The sequence below is a fragment of the Cavia porcellus genome, unplaced genomic scaffold, assembly GCF_034190915.1.
Source record: "Cavia porcellus strain 051 isolate PalLab524CR breed Dunkin Hartley unplaced genomic scaffold, mCavPor4.1 scaffold_11, whole genome shotgun sequence".
In the NCBI taxonomy this organism is placed as follows: domain Eukaryota; kingdom Metazoa; phylum Chordata; class Mammalia; order Rodentia; family Caviidae; genus Cavia; species Cavia porcellus.
The window spans coordinates 58,678,869-58,697,311 of NW_026947494.1; the positions used below are offsets into that span (position 1 = coordinate 58,678,869).

At 42.1% G+C, this 18,443-nt stretch overlaps 1 protein-coding gene across 1 annotated transcript in view; it reads left to right on the top strand.

Annotated features, from left to right (window-relative positions):
* Mccc2 (methylcrotonyl-CoA carboxylase subunit 2) overlaps positions 1-18,443 on the top strand; it is a 68,119-nt gene that overhangs the window by 34,712 nt on the left and 14,964 nt on the right. Inside the window, exons 7-11 of the mRNA XM_003461610.5 lie at positions 3,650-3,763; positions 11,001-11,065; positions 14,152-14,251; positions 14,357-14,452; positions 17,923-17,995. Coding sequence (XP_003461658.2) covers positions 3,650-3,763; positions 11,001-11,065; positions 14,152-14,251; positions 14,357-14,452; positions 17,923-17,995 — 448 coding nt within the window. The remainder of the gene's footprint in view (positions 1-3,649; positions 3,764-11,000; positions 11,066-14,151; positions 14,252-14,356; positions 14,453-17,922; positions 17,996-18,443) is intronic.

The following is an 18,443-nucleotide window of genomic DNA, read 5'->3' on the forward strand; positions in this document are numbered from 1 at the left end:
TGCCTCAGATTTTAAAGAAATTATCCATTTAAAGATTTACTTGTCCACTCACAACTTGTCCAATGTTGTATTGATGGAAATGCTAATTATTTGCATCTTTTTATTTTTATAAACATGCTATGATGAGCATTTCCTTGTGTGCATGGACAAGAGTTTTTGTAGTTATAGATATCTGTCTTGGTTTCTTTACTCTTGTTGCTGAGACAAAATAATTGATGCCAAAATTAAGGAAGGAAAAGTTTATCTTACAGTTTTAGAGGTTTCAGTCCATACTCAGCTGGCTCCAAGGCAGGGTGGCATAGCTATGGGGTAATCACTCATGGTGGCCGCAAATGACAAGAGCAGAAAGGGCAAAAGAGCAAAAACAATATGCCTTCTTCTCACCCTTATATTGTATGTTGGTTCCTCCCCAGGCGGGTGCAGTATTCACATTGCTAATGCCAGCTTGACAACAAGCCAATCACCAAGGCTAGATTCAGCTGCCTCCATGATTACGTGAGGCTGGGGGCCACCTAGACACAAACCATAACATTCCACCCCTGGCCCCCAAAGACTATGTACATCCTTTATGCAGAAGACATTTAGTCCATCTCCAAGAGTTGCCAAAATCCTAACAGTTTTAGCATTGCTAAAAAGTCCAAGTCCCAAGTCTCTGCCAAGATCTGTGGCAAGCTTTTAGCTGCAAGCCCCTGTACAAATGAAAACAAAGTTAAACACTTCCAACATACAATGGTACGAGATAAACATTACCAGTCCAAAGAGTACAAGCAAGATACAAAGGATTAGAACCAAAGGAAGTCCAAAATCCAGCTGGGCAAACATTAAGTCCTGGAGTTCCACACTTAGCATCTGAAGCAATCTGGTTGTGAACTCCACAAGGCTTGAGTGACTGTATCTCTATGGCACTTCCAGGGGTTTTAGCTCCCACAGCTTCTCGCCTAGGCCTGTTCTGCTCAATCCTTGCTGCTTTCCTTAGATGATCCTCACTCCTGGCTTTTTCAAACTTCTGGGTTCTCCAATGTACCTTTGGCTTCACACTCATAGCTTCACATACTGCTTTCTGAGGGGCAAACTGCCTGGCCCCCTGGCCCTCTAAAATTGGGGTAGAAGCCTTTTTAACCTCAGAACTCATAAATTCACTAATGCCATGTGGACGCTGCCAAGATCTGCTGCCAGCTGGAGGATAGCCAGGCTTTCCTGTCTTGGCTGTAGGGGTTGAGAGCCTGGATTGCTGAGCACTCTCAACCTGATTGTGAGGAACAGCTTCTCAATGTTGCTGCCATTCTGACACCTGGTGCAGCAACCTCCATTTTGGAACCTCTTACAGTGGTGGCCTCTACCACCACTCTGGAACATTTCTCCTCTGAGCAAAGGCTTTCAGTTTTGCAGTTTTGAGACTGCAAAGGATGGAGACCCCCTGCTTCCCATGATACTCCCAGGCCATCTTTTTTATTTCTCTGTTCCTTCTCAGCAGTGGAGAGCTCAACTCTGTCTTTATAGTCCACAGCTTTACTAGAGCTTTCTTTCTGGCCAAACTCACATTTTAAATCACCATACTGGGCTCTTTGCTCTTGATTCGCAACATAAATCTGGTTAAAAGCCCCCAACAATAGCCATGCCACTGCCTCAATATTTAACTGCCTGAGATTTCTTTTGTCAGGTTAATCAGTCTGTGGCCCTTAATCTCCATCTCAGGCAAAGTCTCTGGGCATGAGCAAAATTCAGACAAAACGTTCTGCCAAGCCATAACACACATCATGTGGAGTTCAATAATAAATGCAGTCCTTCCCAGCAGAAACCTTGTAAGCCTGGTCTTTACTGGCAGGCTTTCTATCAGCCTGGTCTCCTGAGCCCTGGCCAGAATCTTCCTTACAGAACAGCCCAAGCTATTCCAGCTCTATACATTTAGGTGACATCTCTGAACCTTTCCACAAGCCATTCCCAAAGGATGTTGAACCACATGGTTAGGTACAGTCACAGTAACGACCCCACTCCACTGGTGCCAAATTCTCTCTTGGTTACTCTCTCTCATTGTTTTGACGAAATATTTGATGCCCAACATGAAGGAAAGAAAGGTTTATTTCTTACTGTTTTGGAGGTTCCAGTCCATACTCAGCTGACTTCAAGGCAGGGTGTCATGCCTGAGGGGCAGCTGTTTAAGGTAGTCTTAAACAGCTAGAGCAAATAGGGCAAAAGAGGGGAAAAAATGCCTTCTTCCCATCCATATATTGATGGATGCTGGCTCTACCCCTGAGTGGGTGCAGCACTCACATTGCTAATCCCAGTGCTAGACAACAAACCAATGACAAATGCTAGATTCAGCTGCCTCCATGATTGCAGTAAGCTTGGGAGGGGGGCACTTAGACACAAACCATAGCATTATCTTTAAAACTTCTGGGTAAAAAGTAAAGCAATAAGTGATACACATGTCTGTAATATGGTTGACCAGGAAATCTTGTAGCCACTTTTAATAATATACACAAAAGCTTTGCTAGGGAGCAGATGCTGTTTGTGATGGTCATTCCCATGGAGAGATGTTTGCTTATGCTGGGTCTGCTGCTGGCTGAGTGGCAGCATACGGCATGCTGTTGCTCAGAGTGCACACTTGCAGAGCTTCGAGGCAAACTGGTGGGATATTGGAATTAGCAAAAATCGCTTTCACATGATAATTTAAATATCCATTATAGCCTTATTTTTCTTTCAGTGATTTTTAAAAAAATCTATGTAAGGGTCATCAGCCAGACCCATATTTATAATTCTTTCTGCTGTATTAATCTCTGAACAAGAATTTTTTTTAAAAACTTTGTTTAATGGAAAAATTATGGTCACATAAGAGCAGAGAAAATAGTATAAATACCCTCTACATGTGACTCAGCTCCAACACAGTATATATTCTTCTGAGCAAGGCTTTTTGGTTTGTCTTTTTAACACAAGGCCCTACTACCTTGCTTAGGCTGGTTCTAAGCACCTGAACTCAATCTTTCGGCCTCAATCTCTTGAGTAGATTGAAATATAGGCATGAGGTCCCACTTTGGGCTTTTTCTTTTTTTTTCCTTTTGCTTCTGGTGCTGGGGATTGAACTCACTGAGTTACATCTCCAGTCACCCCATCCCTTTTGAGACAGGGTTTTGGTAAGTTGTTACATTGCCCAGGTTGGTTTTGAACTTGCCATCCTCTTGTCTATAGTCCCAGATTGCTCACTTGGGCCTTTGAGCAAGATTTTTAACTACAATGTTAATATTTGTATTCAGAAAGTCTTATATTTAGAGTCACACAAACAGTAACACCCACTTGAAACCTTATTTCAGTATTCCTATGAGGCAAGTGGAGGCTCTTTAGAAAGTTTACTGTTATTATTAGATTTAGAATTTATCCTTTTGATAAATTTTACTTTACTAAGTTGGGTGTACTATAGGTTTTTTCTCTCCACTAGTTAAACTCAGGTTTCTTGGTCAGTCTGTCCTATGATAGGATGATTTCCCATGTGTTTTGTGACCTAAGCCTTTCAATGCTTTCGTGCAAAAAGTCTGGACCCTGTTCCAGACACTGTGTTTTCACAGCATACGCGCTCCCTGCCTGTTGCCAAGCCTGGAGCACTGATGCACCTTCCTGGCTGAAGGAGCCCTGTCTCACACCGTTTCTCCTCCAGATCGCCGTGGTCATGGGCTCCTGTACAGCGGGTGGCGCCTACGTGCCTGCGATGGCTGATGAGAACATCATTGTGCGCAAGCAGGGGACCATCTTTTTGGCAGGACCCCCCCTGGTAAGAATATAATCTCAACGAATTGATCAAAATTAAATGTACCCAACAAAATAGTATGGCAAAACATATTTAGAATATACTGTTCTAATCATTGCTGAATGTGCTGTTCTGTGACATAAGTGCGTTACAGTATTGTGCACCCACCACTGCTGACCATCTCCAGAACTGACTATTGTCCCTGATCCTCTGCTGCCCTGGCACCCAGCATTCGCCTGGTTCTATGAGTCTGACTCCCTGTGAGTGGAAACTGTGCATATTAGACTTTGGTGACTGACTGTGTCACTTGACATCATGTCCGCATGGGTCACCTGTCAGGATTTCAAGTGTCAGAATTTCCTTTTTGTTTAAGGTTAACTAATATGCCATTGTGTGTTTGTGCCAGATCTTCTTTATCCACCCATTCATGATTGGATATGTGGGGCTATTGTGAATAATGATGCTATGAATATGAATGTCTGAAATCTGTTTGAGTCCCTGACTTCATTTCTTTTTTTTTTATATTCACATTATAGTATTTATTAGTGTAGAAATTTAAAAATAAATAAGAGCATAAATAAGGCATAAATAAGAATCATGCCTACGTGTCTTGTATGTCCTTCCAATCTCTTATAGATGCATAATTAAATTATAAGCACATTAATTTACTGTTAGGCCTAAGCTTTTAAAGCCTGACTATAGTTATATGTATTTTAAATGTGTGTTTCTAGTTTGTAGTACCATGCCAGGTACATGGTAGGTAGGTACGCATGAGATACTGGTGGACAATGGTTTTTTTTTTTTTTAATTTTATTTAAAAGGAAAAAGAGAAAAAACAAAACAAAGCGGTGTAAGGGTACAAGTAATACAGAACTACAAAAAAAAAAAAAAACAGTAAGAAATCACCAGTTGTATTATCTTCTTAGAGATAGTTGCTCAAGTCACAGTATCAAAACATACAAAGTGGACATTCAAACAATGAGACTGCAAACAGTTGTGTTCAATGATCCAACCAAAAACATTAATATGGTCAGCTATTTAACACCCCTAAACACACTTGCTGTTGTATCTTTTAGAGCACTTTTTTTCTTTCTCTTTTTTACAACAAAATTTACACATTTTGGGTTTTATTACTCCTTAGTTCTTATTACTTTTTTTTTTTTTTTTTTGGGAGAGAATAAAGTCCAATATGGCAAAACAAAGCTGTCAGTCAAAACCAAGGATAGACATAGCACATGATGTAAAAACAGAGTACAAGGTTATCAACAATGGTTACCATAATGTCTCTTGTTTCCTTAAAAAGAATTGTCTATCTCATTAGATATTATAAAGTTGAACAAAACAGTAGAGAACAAGACCAATAAAACTTAAGCATTGTAAACATTACAGGACTTCCAAAGGAGACAATAGTCAAACCAGAATGGGCATCTTAGTGAATCTTATTGCCTTCAAAGTAGTTGCCTATACCCTCAGACTTGATACTATCATACAGAATGGAACAGAGTCTAATCAGCCTGACTTTATTTCTTTTGGGTATATAACCAGGAGTGATTGCTGGGTTCTGTAGTACTCTAATTTTAAAGAATGATTTTATTTGTGTTTGTGACTGAATAGTATTCCACTGTGTGGGTGTGCTGCCTTGTGTATCTCTTCATTGGTTGCTGGCTGTTACAGTCAGACGTTGTGAGAACAATTAGAATCAGGACATGGAGTTTATAATACTATTTTATGATGATCACCCAGAGTTAACACAAGAAAATGCAGGAAATCTATCCACAACACCGAAGACATAGATATTCAACCAAGGGCCTAAATCGCAGAGCAGTGTTCCACATGAGTGCAGATGAAGACCAGGAGCTCCTGACAAGGTCTCCCACAAGTCCACCTGGAGGTCTAGAGCCCACAAGAAGGACTCACGCCAGTCTCTTTTACGGTTCCGTGCTGGGAAGGCCCAAAAATCAGTGGTGGAAGCTAGGAAGTCTATGCTGGTGGGCTGAGGGTTCTATGCTGACGTCCAGAAGTCACACCCAAAACAAAGACCAGGACTGTACTGAAAAGTACCACAGCCATCCTCAGTGACACAAAGGCCCCGAGCTCCTCTGATGGTAAGCACAGTCGAGTATGTGCCAGAAAGCCAGTGTGACGAGTTCATCCTGGAGATTAAGTGGCACACGTGTCCCCCTCAGAGCCATGCTTGATATAAGGACCAGAGCTTCTCCAGGAGAACCAACGGCTCAACAGCAACACGTAGGAGAACCCACAATACCTCAACCCCTCAACGCCTTTCTCTTCCACATCTCTATTTATGCTGGCAACCTTCCTCAGGTGAAACATCTATGCTCAGCACCATGGTAATTTAATTCCTCTGGCATTAAGTTGACCACCAGTTTCCAATCCATAACACTGGCCATTTGGGTTGTTTCTTCTTTTTGGATGTTGTGAGTAGGTCTGCTGTGAATGTTTACTTAACACATTTCTGTATGGACCCATTTTCATTTCTGTACATTGTATACATACTAGTAGAACTTCTGTTCATGTGGTAACTGGTTACCACTATCCAGAGCACATGTACATGGTCACCAGCAATGTGAGGGTTCTGAATGCCCTACTTCCTCACCAGCACTTATTATTGTGTGTCTGTTTATAGCCATCCTGGTGGGGTAAGATCCTACCTCACTGGAGTCACTGTTTTTTGTACTAGTGATTGAACTGAGGGATGTTCTACCATTCAGTTGTATCCTCAACCCTTTTTAATTTTTATGGAGATAGGTCTCATTAAATTGCCCAGGCTAGCTCTGAACTGGCTATCCATTTCTGCCTCCCAGACAGCTAGTATTACAGGCATGTACCCACATGTGTAGCTTGTTCTCTCTGTCTCTGTCTGTCTGTCTGTCTCTTTCTTTACTCCCTCCCCCACAGTGTCTTTTTACCAAGCCAATCTCCTGACCGTTTTATTTATCCTTTGAGGCGGGATCATCAATAGTTTCTGAGTATAGGCTTGAACTTACAGTCCTTCTGCTTCACCCACCTGAGTGCTGGGATTATAGGGGTGTACCATGCCCAGGCTTCATTGTGGTTTTGTTTAGCATTTCCCTAATGAAGAGTGAGTGATATTGGAGTCTTATGTACTTAATATCTGTTGTATCTTCGGAGACAGGTCTGTGTCCATTTTTAGTACTCATTTATTTTTTATGTTATTTTGAGACAGGACCTCACCCTGTATTCTACCTCGAGCTTGAACTTCCTGTATAACCGAGGCTGGCTGATTTTGCAGCGATTCTTGAGCCTCAGCACCCTGAGAGCTGGGATTATAAGTGTGCGCCATCACACCTGGCTATTTTGAGCCCTTTGAACGTGTAAATTATTCAGAAAGATTTTTCAGACATAAAAAATAATCCAGACATGGTGGCAACAATCTTGGAGGCTGAGGCAAGAGGATTGCAAGTTTGAGTCCAGTGCGGGCAACTTAGTGAAATCTTGTAATCAGTAAAAAAATAATCTAAGAAGAGCTGAGTGCAAAGACCCTGGATTCAGCCCCTAACACACACACACACACACACACACACACACACACACACACACACACTCTAAATTTCTCCTACTGGAAATCTTTATGAATCTCTGATAGAGCCAGCAATATTATTTGTAAGTCCTAGGGCAAAATGAAAAGTATGGGACCCAATATTGTTTAAAGGTGCCATGAAGGGAAGTGAGGTATAAGTGTCTCCCTTTCTTTAGTGCTGCCTTTTTTCTGTGTTCCTAAATCATAATCAGGTTGTTTTCTTTTGATGTCCTTGTTATATTCTTTTCCTCTGGGCCAGTGCATCCTTCTGTCTGCCTCATCCATGGCAGAGTTGGCACCATGCAGAGATGCAGCCTCTGGTCCACGTGAACTGGCAGGGAGTTAGGGCTGCAGAACTCTCACCCCAACCCCATTGCACATGTGCCCTGCTGGAGGACATGCCTGGGGCAATGATGGTTGTATATGCTCTACCCTGAGATGAGGGTCCTTCCTGTACTCTCTCTGTGTCCCATTAGAGACACCTATGGCGGCTGTTGCCAGTGGGGACGGGGAGAAGGAAGAGGAAGAGAGCCAGGGCCAGGCACAGGCCAGGACAACCCAGATCAGACCCATCCCGAGGAGTTGCAGGATACAGACCACCCCACTGTCCACTCTGGTGTCAGAGACCCAACGTGTATGAGAGGCTGAGAGTTCCAGAGAGTGATGGACCCCGAAGCATAAATCCTGGTCACAGAACCCTTCTGAGAGGGCACCCTGGGTGGCCTCACTGGTGTCTGGCTGTGGCAGTAGTGCTGCAGTGTCCTGGGCAGCTTGAAAAGGTTAGAGGAGGAAGTTAGCCCTGTTGTACACACATGTGGAGTCTTATTCAGGCATAGAAAGGAATGGCACCCAGACAGCTGCAGCGTGTCCCAGATATTATGCCAGGGACAAAAGGACAGGTGCGTGTGTGTGTGGGGGGGGGAGGGTACTGGGAATCGAAGGGCCGTCACACTATTATATACCTAAGTTGATTTATTTTTATATTTTAAAATGATTATTTCTTATTTTGCTATGCTAAGGATTGAACTCAGGGCCTTTGCACAGAGCTGTGTCCCCAGCCTGTTTTTATTTTTTACTTTGAGACAGACTCTCATTAAATTGCTAAGGTGCCCAGGATGGTATTGAATTTGCAGTCCTCTTGCCTCAGCCTCCCAGAGTGCTGTGATTATAAGCTTGTGCCACCATGCTTGGCCAGACAGGTACTATCTGTCTTCACTTCTGAGCAGGCAGATTCTTAGAGACAGAGTTGTTTGCCAGGGCCAGCAGTGGGGAGTGATTACTGGAGAGAATGTGATATCCCCTTGACAGAGTGCAGCGTTCAGTTGTGAGCTGGTGGTGATGGTTGCAAAGCCCTGTTAATTACATGAAAAGCCACCAAATTGTGTTATGGGAAATGATTTTTATGGTAAGTATATTACTTCAGAAGTCTGTTAGAGAATCAAATTTGGCTTTAGAATACTTTACTAAAACAGGTTGATTGAAAAAGAGTTAATGCTTTGATATAAAACAAGTGCATTTCCTAAGCAGTCTTGTTAGTTTTAAATAACTTATTGAAGGGAAGGGAAGGCTGCAGAGGGATGTTTTTGGTTTCTTGGTGGTAGTACTGAGAATCAAACCTAGGTGACTGTGACACTGAATTATATCACTAGCTCCCCTCCTATTTTTTCAGAATTTTGAGGTAGGGTCTTGTTAGGTTGCCCAGGTGGCACCTGAACTTGCAGTCCTCTTGCCTCAGTCTCCAAAAGGCGCAGGATTACTGGTGTGTGCCGTGACTCCTACATTTTTTTTTGTGATGCTAGAGATTGAACCAAAGACTCATACATGCTGGGCAAGTACTGAGCTACAGACCCAGCTGGAGAGGCAATCTTAAATGTGTTCTTATCTGTACCTGTTAACATTTCCTTTGCTATATGTGATAGCTATCATTTGTTAATGAGAGGAAAATGCACTCAAAATTTAACTGTACCTAGTAAAGTTTAAAGCATTTTTAGTAGTTTGTGTTTATTTTTCATCAGAAAAATGAATAAAGAAATGACTAAAATTTGAAAACATCTGCTAGGAAAATAGGCAACATCAAAATGCTGGACTGATGATGTTAAGTGCTTTAGAATGAAGGTTGTGGCCAGGACTGGGTGGTAATGGTGTCTGTGCTGTGGACTCAGGTTTAGCTCCTGTGTTAGAGGCGCTTGAACAACCAGACAGCCTGCAGTCAGAGAAGAGTGAGCCTCCTCAGTGGTTGACTCCAAAAGACCATATGTAGTGCAGAAACAAGCAGCCTCCCTTCCTCTTAAGAATTCTAAACTCTGATGTTTGCTTCCCAACAAATTGAGGAAGGGCTTTACGTTTTCACCCCCAACGTGTGGTTTAGTTACCATTACTCTGAGGAGTTAAAAAGTGGTTGAAAAACATGGAGTCATAAGATCAGTTTTGGGGCTTCTGTCTCATCTGTCTCCTCAGCTTGTTATTTAGTAGAATGAGCTGTTTTAATTTTTCTCTTTCATCATCCTTGCACTGATGATTATGGTATCATAATGTGGGTGTTCAGTAAATATTAACTGATGACAAATCCTTATTTTTTCAGTTAATGTTAGTCAGATCCCTGAAAATAAATATAGTATATCTGTTGTTTATTCCTTTTTGCAACTTTAAATATCAAGACATCTCTTATAATTAGTTATTATCTGGACTGAATGTTATTTTACATGGGCATTTTTGGAAAGAAGAGAACCAGTAATTGATTTCTGGGGGTGGAATAATTGGAGGTGAAAATTTAATTACCTCTCCCTGTGGAAAGATATGTGAAGAAAGAGCTTTTGATATAGTGACTAGGCCATTTCTATGCTGTTTTTTTAGATTAATATTCATTATGCTAATAGAAACTTCTGCATGAATAAGAAACAAATTAATCAACCCACAGAAACAGGAATCAATAAACAATTCTTAAAGATTCAGTTTGGCATTAGCATTAAACAGTTTTTCCTTCTTTGTCTTACTGCAATTTGTGAGGCTATAATTAAATCATTCTTGACTTATTACCTGGAGTTTCTTTTTGGTTACATTCTGCTAGTTTTCAGATTTAGGCAGTCTTGGAAATTTTTTTCCTACCTGAAAGGTGTAACATAGAGTCAATGATAGTAACTGGAATTTTAAACCTAATTGAGTATTCAGAGGTAGGTAAATCAGTCCCTTCCCCCACAGAGCACACAGTGGGATTGACGCCAGGGATCCATGCAGGTTACTGAAATGCGGTGTGGCAGGTGACATGTTGGCTGTGTAAGCATGGTCCATTTGACCTCTAGGCAGTGTTAATCAGGATGGAGACCTGGGGGTACCAGGGGCAGCTCATGGAGCTGAGGTGAGAGGCACAAGGGACCCAGGAAGTGGGTGGAGTACATAGCTGCAGGGGCTTCCCACAGGTGTTAGGCGACACGGAGGGGCAAGCTGGCTAGAGTCAGGCTCCATTTCCTGTCCAGGGCTGCAGACATGTTCTTAGGGACTGGGGTTCAAATTGTTCCTCTGTTGACTGGAGATGATAGTCACTCAGTTCGTCTGTGGCTGAAGTGAGAAACATAGTGTTCTGGCTTGGAGAAGACAGCGTAGGTGTAGACAGGTAGGGAGCCGCAGTCAGATAGGAGCTGTGCTCCTTGGAGAGCATTTGTATTTCACCATCCAGCTCACTGGTGCTTCTTGTCCCTGTAGGTTAAAGCAGCCACTGGCGAGGAGGTGTCCGCTGAGGAGCTTGGAGGTGCTGATCTTCACTGCAGGTGAAACAGTTGTTGCTCTTTAGGATTGCCATTTTGTTTGTTTATAAAAAGTTTTTCATCATTTTTTTATGAACATTAACTTCACCAGGCCAAACCCCAGTATTTGTTTGCCTTTTGCTATTCTGGATTCAAGTCTTTGGACCATGAGGTTGTGGCTTAAGCTGGAGCCATCACCTCTCCTTCCTAGCTGAGAAGGATGGGAGAGACAGGCTTTTCAGGAGTTAACAAACACACCTTGAGTGTCTAATATGTGCCAGGCACTGCTTTGTTTTAAAGGAGGATTGAGGGCCTTTTTGATGGATTTCCTATAAGAGATACAGGAAAGGGAGTGGATAAAGGCAGCTGGTGAGGAGCAGATGTGGGGCTGGGCAGGAGGATCTGCATTCCTTTTGGACTGAGGAGTTTGAGATACTCGTGAACATCCAGGCAGCAAGGCTGAGAAGGCATAGACTGCATGGGGCTAGGTCAGGACCTGGTCACTCGAGTAGAGGCGGAGGTAAAGCTGTGGGACCAGATGAGTCTCTCCAGTACAGTTAGAGGAAGGCCCTGTACCGTGCCCTAGATGACAAGTACAGCAGGCCCTGTCACTGAAGTAAGCAGCCTAGAAAGTGCAGCAAACCTTGCTCTCCTGTCTTGCGTGAGCCAGGAGGCAGGTGGCTTTGGGGGGACCTAGTGGGAGCCCAGGAGAGCAGCGTGGGTGGTAGCAGCTCCACTTTCCTGTCACTTCGCTACCAGGCCTTTTCAGTGATTACTTCTTTTGTCTCTGTTACATTTGCTCTTTCTCTCTCAGCCTTATGGATAGTGCGTTTCCTTCCGAGTAATACAGGAAAATATCAGATGCAGTCCCTTCAGATGGCATTTACCTAATTAGGTGTAAAGCTAAGTAAGTAAATGAGCTGAAGAAAAGTATGCTAATGTGTGTTCCACTTTAGAGGTAAAGGCAGAATGATGAAGGGAGGGGGTGGGGGTGGTGTCCAGGGAAAGCCTGGGAGTGGCTGAGTGCTCTCAAGTGTGCTTGGTGGTGTGGCATTTCCGTGTATCTGAGGCCTCACGGACCCTTAGGAGATGTGCAAGTGACCTGTGGCTGGCGTGGGTGTCCATCAGAGAGAGCGGGCTACAGAGGAAAGGGCGAGTAGAGGCATAGGGCAGAGTGGACTGGTGCTGATCAGAGGAAGGAAGGGACAACAGCATTTGAGGAGTGTTAATTTTTTCTAAAATTTAGAGTTAAAAAATGTAAAGCTGTAGGTGGTATATCAAATTAGTGGTATGATTCCGAAATTTGTTTTCTGTATGCCTCACTTACTACCCCTGTGACTTACGCGGGTTCCCCAAGGCTCTGAAGCAGATGATTTGCTCAGGTGTTAGAGCATAGTTCCTATTATATACTGAACACTCTGTATGAGTGTTATTACTGTTTATAATAAACCACTTAAAATCCTGGGAAAATGATTAGGTGGTGATGCGATTTTTAAAAAAATGTAAAATCTACTACTCACAGATTGCTTCCATTCATATTTATACTTCTCTGATTAGGCACCCTGAAGAGCTAATTTGATATAAGGACTTACATATGTGTCTCATGAATGCTTTTTTCTGCTGTTTTGATAAATATTAGGCGGTTTTATAAGAAAGCATGTATTTTTAAGTATTTACCTTCTGCTTCTGTTTTTTACAGAGTTATAGCATAGTGAGAAGTCAGTGGTTAGAACTGGTCTTACGTGTGAAGGACTTGAAACATCAGGGCAGTGGCCACATATAGCAGTGCCCATTTTTAACCCCAGCCTTTGGGAGGCTGATGCAGGAAGATCACAAGTTCAGGCCACCCTGGGCAACTTGGTAAACACAAACAAACACAAAAGGGCTGATGGTGTGGCTCAGTGGTTGAATGCTGCCTACCATGTGTGAGGCCCTGGGTTCCATCCCTGGAACTGGGGAAAAAACACTTACAATACATTCAATTAGAGAAGCTAAGGATGTGGCATTTTCAAGGCCTGATGGGGCTTTGAAGAGGAGTAAGATGGTCTCCACATTTAGGAGTACTTAGTTCAGAGGTGGGAAGTGATGTAAGCCTGCGAGAGCCCTGTGCTGAGAAGCATCTCCCAAGGACAGGCAGTTTCCCTGGATTAGGCTTCAAAGCCTAAGTCCTTACTCTTAAAGTGAATGAAAATTCTGATCTTTTCAACCAGAATTTTTCCTGACTTTATAGATTTCCAAAATTACTCTATTAGAAAGCCATTGTGAGATAGCAAGGCATTTGACTTGGGCAGAATCACCACCAGAGTGGTCTGTGTCTCAGTCAGTGTACTTAAAACTTCTGTACTAAAAACAGAAGTTCCAGGCTCTGGTCACAAAGCCACCTGATCACTTCCTGTTTCCCTGTTACCTTTGGGTGATGTGGTAAAACCTTTCTGTTACCTGTGATGGCCACGCTTGGGTGTTACTTGAGGAGGAAAAGGCTCACCATTCTCTCAAAAAGAAGAGACTGTACAGTAGTTGCCATGTTCAGAAGCTCAGGAACAAATGCTTTGTGTTGTTATCTATAATGTGAGTGTGTGTCATCTGTTGTTGGATGGCATGTGGACATATACAACTCTGTTCAGGGTCAGTGGAAATAGCCCAGGGCTTTGCTGAGCTATACCCCACCCCCTTTTATTTTTTATTTTATGACAGTGTCCTGTGAAGTTACTGAGTTGTCCAGATTGTACTCAAATCTGCAATCCTCCTGCATAAGCCTCCCAGAATGATGAGCAACAGGTGTGTGCCACCATGCCTGGCTAAGATGCACACTTCACAGAAGCCTGCCAGTGAGCTGCTGCAGCCTAGAAGAAGAGAGCCAGGGTTGAGAACTAGAAGGCTTGGGTTCTAAAGCAGCTGCTACTCCACTAGTCCTAGATTTTTCCCTTTAGTAAAAGCAAAGATATCTCTCTTTCCAGGAACATTAGGAGTATCAAATAAAATGGCATTTATTAAAGTGTCTTGGAAATAATAGAGTTCCTTGTGTAGTAAAAGAAGGATTTGGGGTTTAAGATGTTTAAACATCTTTCCTTTTCCTTGCACTGATTGTTCCACTGTGCTCTATTCTGTAGGAAATCCGGGGTCACTGACCACTATGCTTTGGACGATCATCACGCCCTTCACTTAGCAAGGAAGATTGTAAGGAGTCTGAATTATCAGAAGAAACTGGATGTGAGTAGGCCATGCTCTACTGTGTCTTCCCAAGAGGCATTTTGGCTTACGTCACCTGAATCGTGTCTTTCTACAGGCTAGCAGGATTGTTCTCAATTTCTGTAGGTTACTGTGGAGCCTTCTGAAGAGCCTTTGTTTCCTGCTGATGAATTGTATGGAATAGTTGGTGCTAACCTTAAGAGGAGCTTTGATGTCCGAGAGGTACGTGAAAGCTGTGAACTTACTGTCAGTCAGAGCTAAAGGTTGCTGTGATGTATGTGTGAGTAGACATGGCTGTGTGACATGTGGGAAGATGGCTTTCCCTGGCGAGGAACCTGGGTGCACATTAAATACTGTACTAGGAAAAAAAGAGTAATTCCTTAATACTGGGAAGCTTTCATTGCACAGCACCTCTTGGTTTGTCATAGATCCATATTCCTGTGAGTATCAGGAACTATGTAGGATGGTTTCACAACTTTTTCAGCTATTTCTTTTCAGTCTTTGTATTTGGGAGGTGGGTGAAATGTCAGTAAATTGTTGAAAGAAGAAAATATACCCTTCTAGATCAATATGACATTAATGAAGAATAGATTTGATTACAGTCAAAGATGTTGCCATGATTATAGATTTCTGACAGACTCTTCTATAGTCTAAGTTGACAGTTTTATTTTGTTCAGTATCTATAGCTGGCAAAATACTCTTTAAGTTAGGAAATTATCTTAACTGTAGATTAATTACTATAAGCTTTAATACTTCAAGTTACTTTTCCTCCTTGACTGTAACACTATGAGGTACTAGCTGTGCAATAGAAAATACAGAAAAGAAGAAAATAAAATTGTTTGTAGTTCCACCACACAAAGAAAATAGCAAATGTTTTGGAGATGTAGATAGATAGATAGATAGGGTTGGCTCTCCATTCTACATCTGTGGATTCAAGCAAGCAGAGATTGAACATATTCTCCAAGAAAAATTACACCAAGAAAAATTAGGGAAATCTTTCTCAACAAATAGTACAACAGTTATTTCCATAGCACTTACATTGTATTTAGGACTTTTTTTTGGTATCAGGAATTAAACTCATGGCCTCATGCAGGCAAGCACTGTGTTGCTGAGCTATGTCCCTGGCCCTGTATTTAGGTATTATGAGTAATCTACAGATTAAACTATAAGGGAGGATGTACCATAGGTTATATACAATATTACACTATTTATTTATTTATTTTGGATCCTGGGATTGAACTCAGGGCTATGCCCCTAGCCCTTTTCAGTTTTAGTTTTGAGACAGTATTGCCGAGTTTCCCAGACTGGCCTCAAACTTGCAATCCTTCTACTTCAGCCTCCTGAGCGGTAGGATTGCCAGCCTATGCCACCACACCCAGCGACTCTTGTCTTAAGTCATAATCTAGACTGCTTTTTCTGCTTCATGCTCATCACTGTGAGTGTAATTTACTGTTTTTTTTTTTTAATAATAACAAATAGGCTCTGTACAAAGATCTTGGTAGCTGGCAGTGGATTCAGAGCTGGAAAACCTGGGTTCTGATCCTTGTTCCCCTAGAGCAGTGATGGTGAACCTTTTAGAGACAAGTGGCCAAACTGTAATCCAAATCACACTTATTTATGGCAAAGTACAACACTGCAGTTAAACCTGATGGTTCAGTTTAGAACAAGCAACTCATACATTAATACCTTTTGAGAAAAACAATTAACGCACGTACCATGTTTTCCTGTACTGCCCTGGGCAGACTACTGGGTTTTAACCTCTCAGAGTATTGTTTGCTGCTTCTAGAAATGGGAGTAGGACCAAATTACCTAGGTTGTCAGGCAGTTTAGGTTCTCATAAAGGTAAATGAATATATTTCAGTGGGAAGATGGTGTCAACTGGAAAGCAGACATGAAGTGACTTTACAGTTGATGGCTCAAGATCCCTCTGTCCTTCAGAGCAGCTTTGTCTTTGTGTGGAGGAAGGGCGGCTCTTACATGTTTTTTGTTAAAGGTTCAGTTTTGAAGGTTGTAGCACCTAAAACACATCATTGTAGTATCCTCATATTTAAGAAAATAACTGAAAAGTAGTTCAAAGTAAGATTTATTTTATGCAGAGAAAGACATTGGAAAGTGTCTGCTCATTCTTCAGTTTTTGCATCTGTATTTTTTTTTTTGGTCTTTTTGAGACAGGGTCTTGTTATGCAGTTCAGGTTGGCTTTGAGCTCACTTTGTTGCCCAGGCTGGTCTCGAACTTGCAACGATCCTCCTGCTTCAGCCTCTCCATTGCTGGGGTTACAGGTGTGTGCCACCACCCCTGGCTCAGCCTTTGCATCTTGTAAAAGAAGGCTTTGATTGATGTGATAAAGAGAAAAAGGAAGTGTGAACTGTACAGGAAAAGTGAGAGATAGCATGTGAAATAGTTTTGGAGAAGTTTCAGGCGCATTTCATGTTCATGATTCTTTTTTGTTTGTGTTCTGGGGATTGGATTCGGAACCTTATGTGTGGTAAGCATGTGCTCCCCTGAAGCAATCCTGGTGTGAGGTGGTGAGCCTCAAGGATAAACCTTGTCATTTCTACTCTTTCTATTTATTTATTTATTTTTTTTAGTGTTTTGAGACAGGATCTTTCCGTGTAGTTCAGAGGGGCCTTGAACTCACTATGTAGCCTAGGCTGGCCTTGAACTTGTGGTGATCTTCCTGCCTTAGCCTCGTTTCTACTCCTTTTAGATTAACAGTGAATGTGGATGTACCTTCATGTGTACTAGATCAGGATTGGTGAACAGTTAATGAGGGCTTAATAATAGTTACCTTTGGAGCTGGGTGTGGTGACACACATCGAATCCTAGCACTTTGGGAGGTGGAGACAGAAAGATCCTAAGGTTGAGCCTAACCTGGGTAACTTAGTGACTTAGCAAGGTGCTGTCTCACACAACGTGGGGAGTTGGGGGTCTGCCCTTCGATGAAAGCCAGATCTTTAAATTGTCTGTTTGTGTAATAGATATGGACATAAGCTCAGAGGATTTTATGACCAGTTTCCTAGTGGTGGAACTTTAGCTCAGTGTTATTTTCTTAGTTTCTGTCCTATTCATTTGTCGTAGTTCTCGAACTTTGTTTCAGCTCCGGAAGTGAAAACTAAGACAGATGGGTTAGGTGACTTAGTCTGGCACACCCAGGTCATTGGGATACCTTCAACTAGAGCTGATGTCCTCTGACTCCAGGTCTAGCTGGGCCCTTTCTGACTCTGAGTGCCTCTCTCGCCAAGCATGAGTCCTTGCCACCAGAGTCTTGCTCTGCTCCTTTTGTGGCATGCAAGGTGATTCTCTTGCTTTTATAGTGAAGTGTAAAATCACTGGGTATTAGTTATGCGATCAAATAAAATTCTAGGAAGATTTTCTCTGAGGGGTGAAATGTGTGTGTGTGTGTGTTGTATGTATTTTGTTTTGTTTTGTTTTTGAGACACGGTCTCACTGTGTAGTTCAGTTCAGGCTGACCTTGGATTTACTATATAGTCTCAAAATCACAGTGATCCTCCTGCCTCAGCCTCCCAAGGGCTGGGATTATGGGCATGTACCACTTCCCTGTGTAGGATGTGTAGGGTGAAATTTTGTGAAAGTGACAATGTCATTGTAAATTGTTTGCCTTATAAATAGTTTTAATGAGAGCGTTCTTTTGTAACATAATTTCTCAGAAACATTTTATTTTACCTCTTAGGTCATTGCTAGAATTGTGGATGGAAGCAGATTCAATGAGTTTAAAGCCTTATATGGAGATACATTAGTAACAGGTATGCAAGTGAAAAATTGAAAATGTAAACATTTTCTACTGCTTTGCAAATAGGTGATCTTTTGTCTCAAGGCGCTGAGTAGCACAAACTTTGTTATTTAGAACACTATAAATATATGAGTCAATCTTTTCAAAAAGCTGTTTCATAAAAAACTGTAGCTGAGTGGCTTTATGTGTTCAGGGAGTTTAACATGAGGTCCACCAGGTTCTGTGTGATGGGGCCTTATCTGTGGTTCTTAGACCACTAGAAGTTCTTAGTACAACTGGCAGAAAATATTTGTAGTTCTTTTTGTTTCTTTGGGTAACTACTATGAAAATTTCAGTGTTGTCTCCTTTGTTCTTTGGGAAGTTTTGTGTGTTGTTATAACTTTGCTGAAGGATGCAGGGTGAATTGAACCTGTTCACAATCTCTGTTGGTCTCAAGCTGATTCAAGCAAATGCCAGATTGA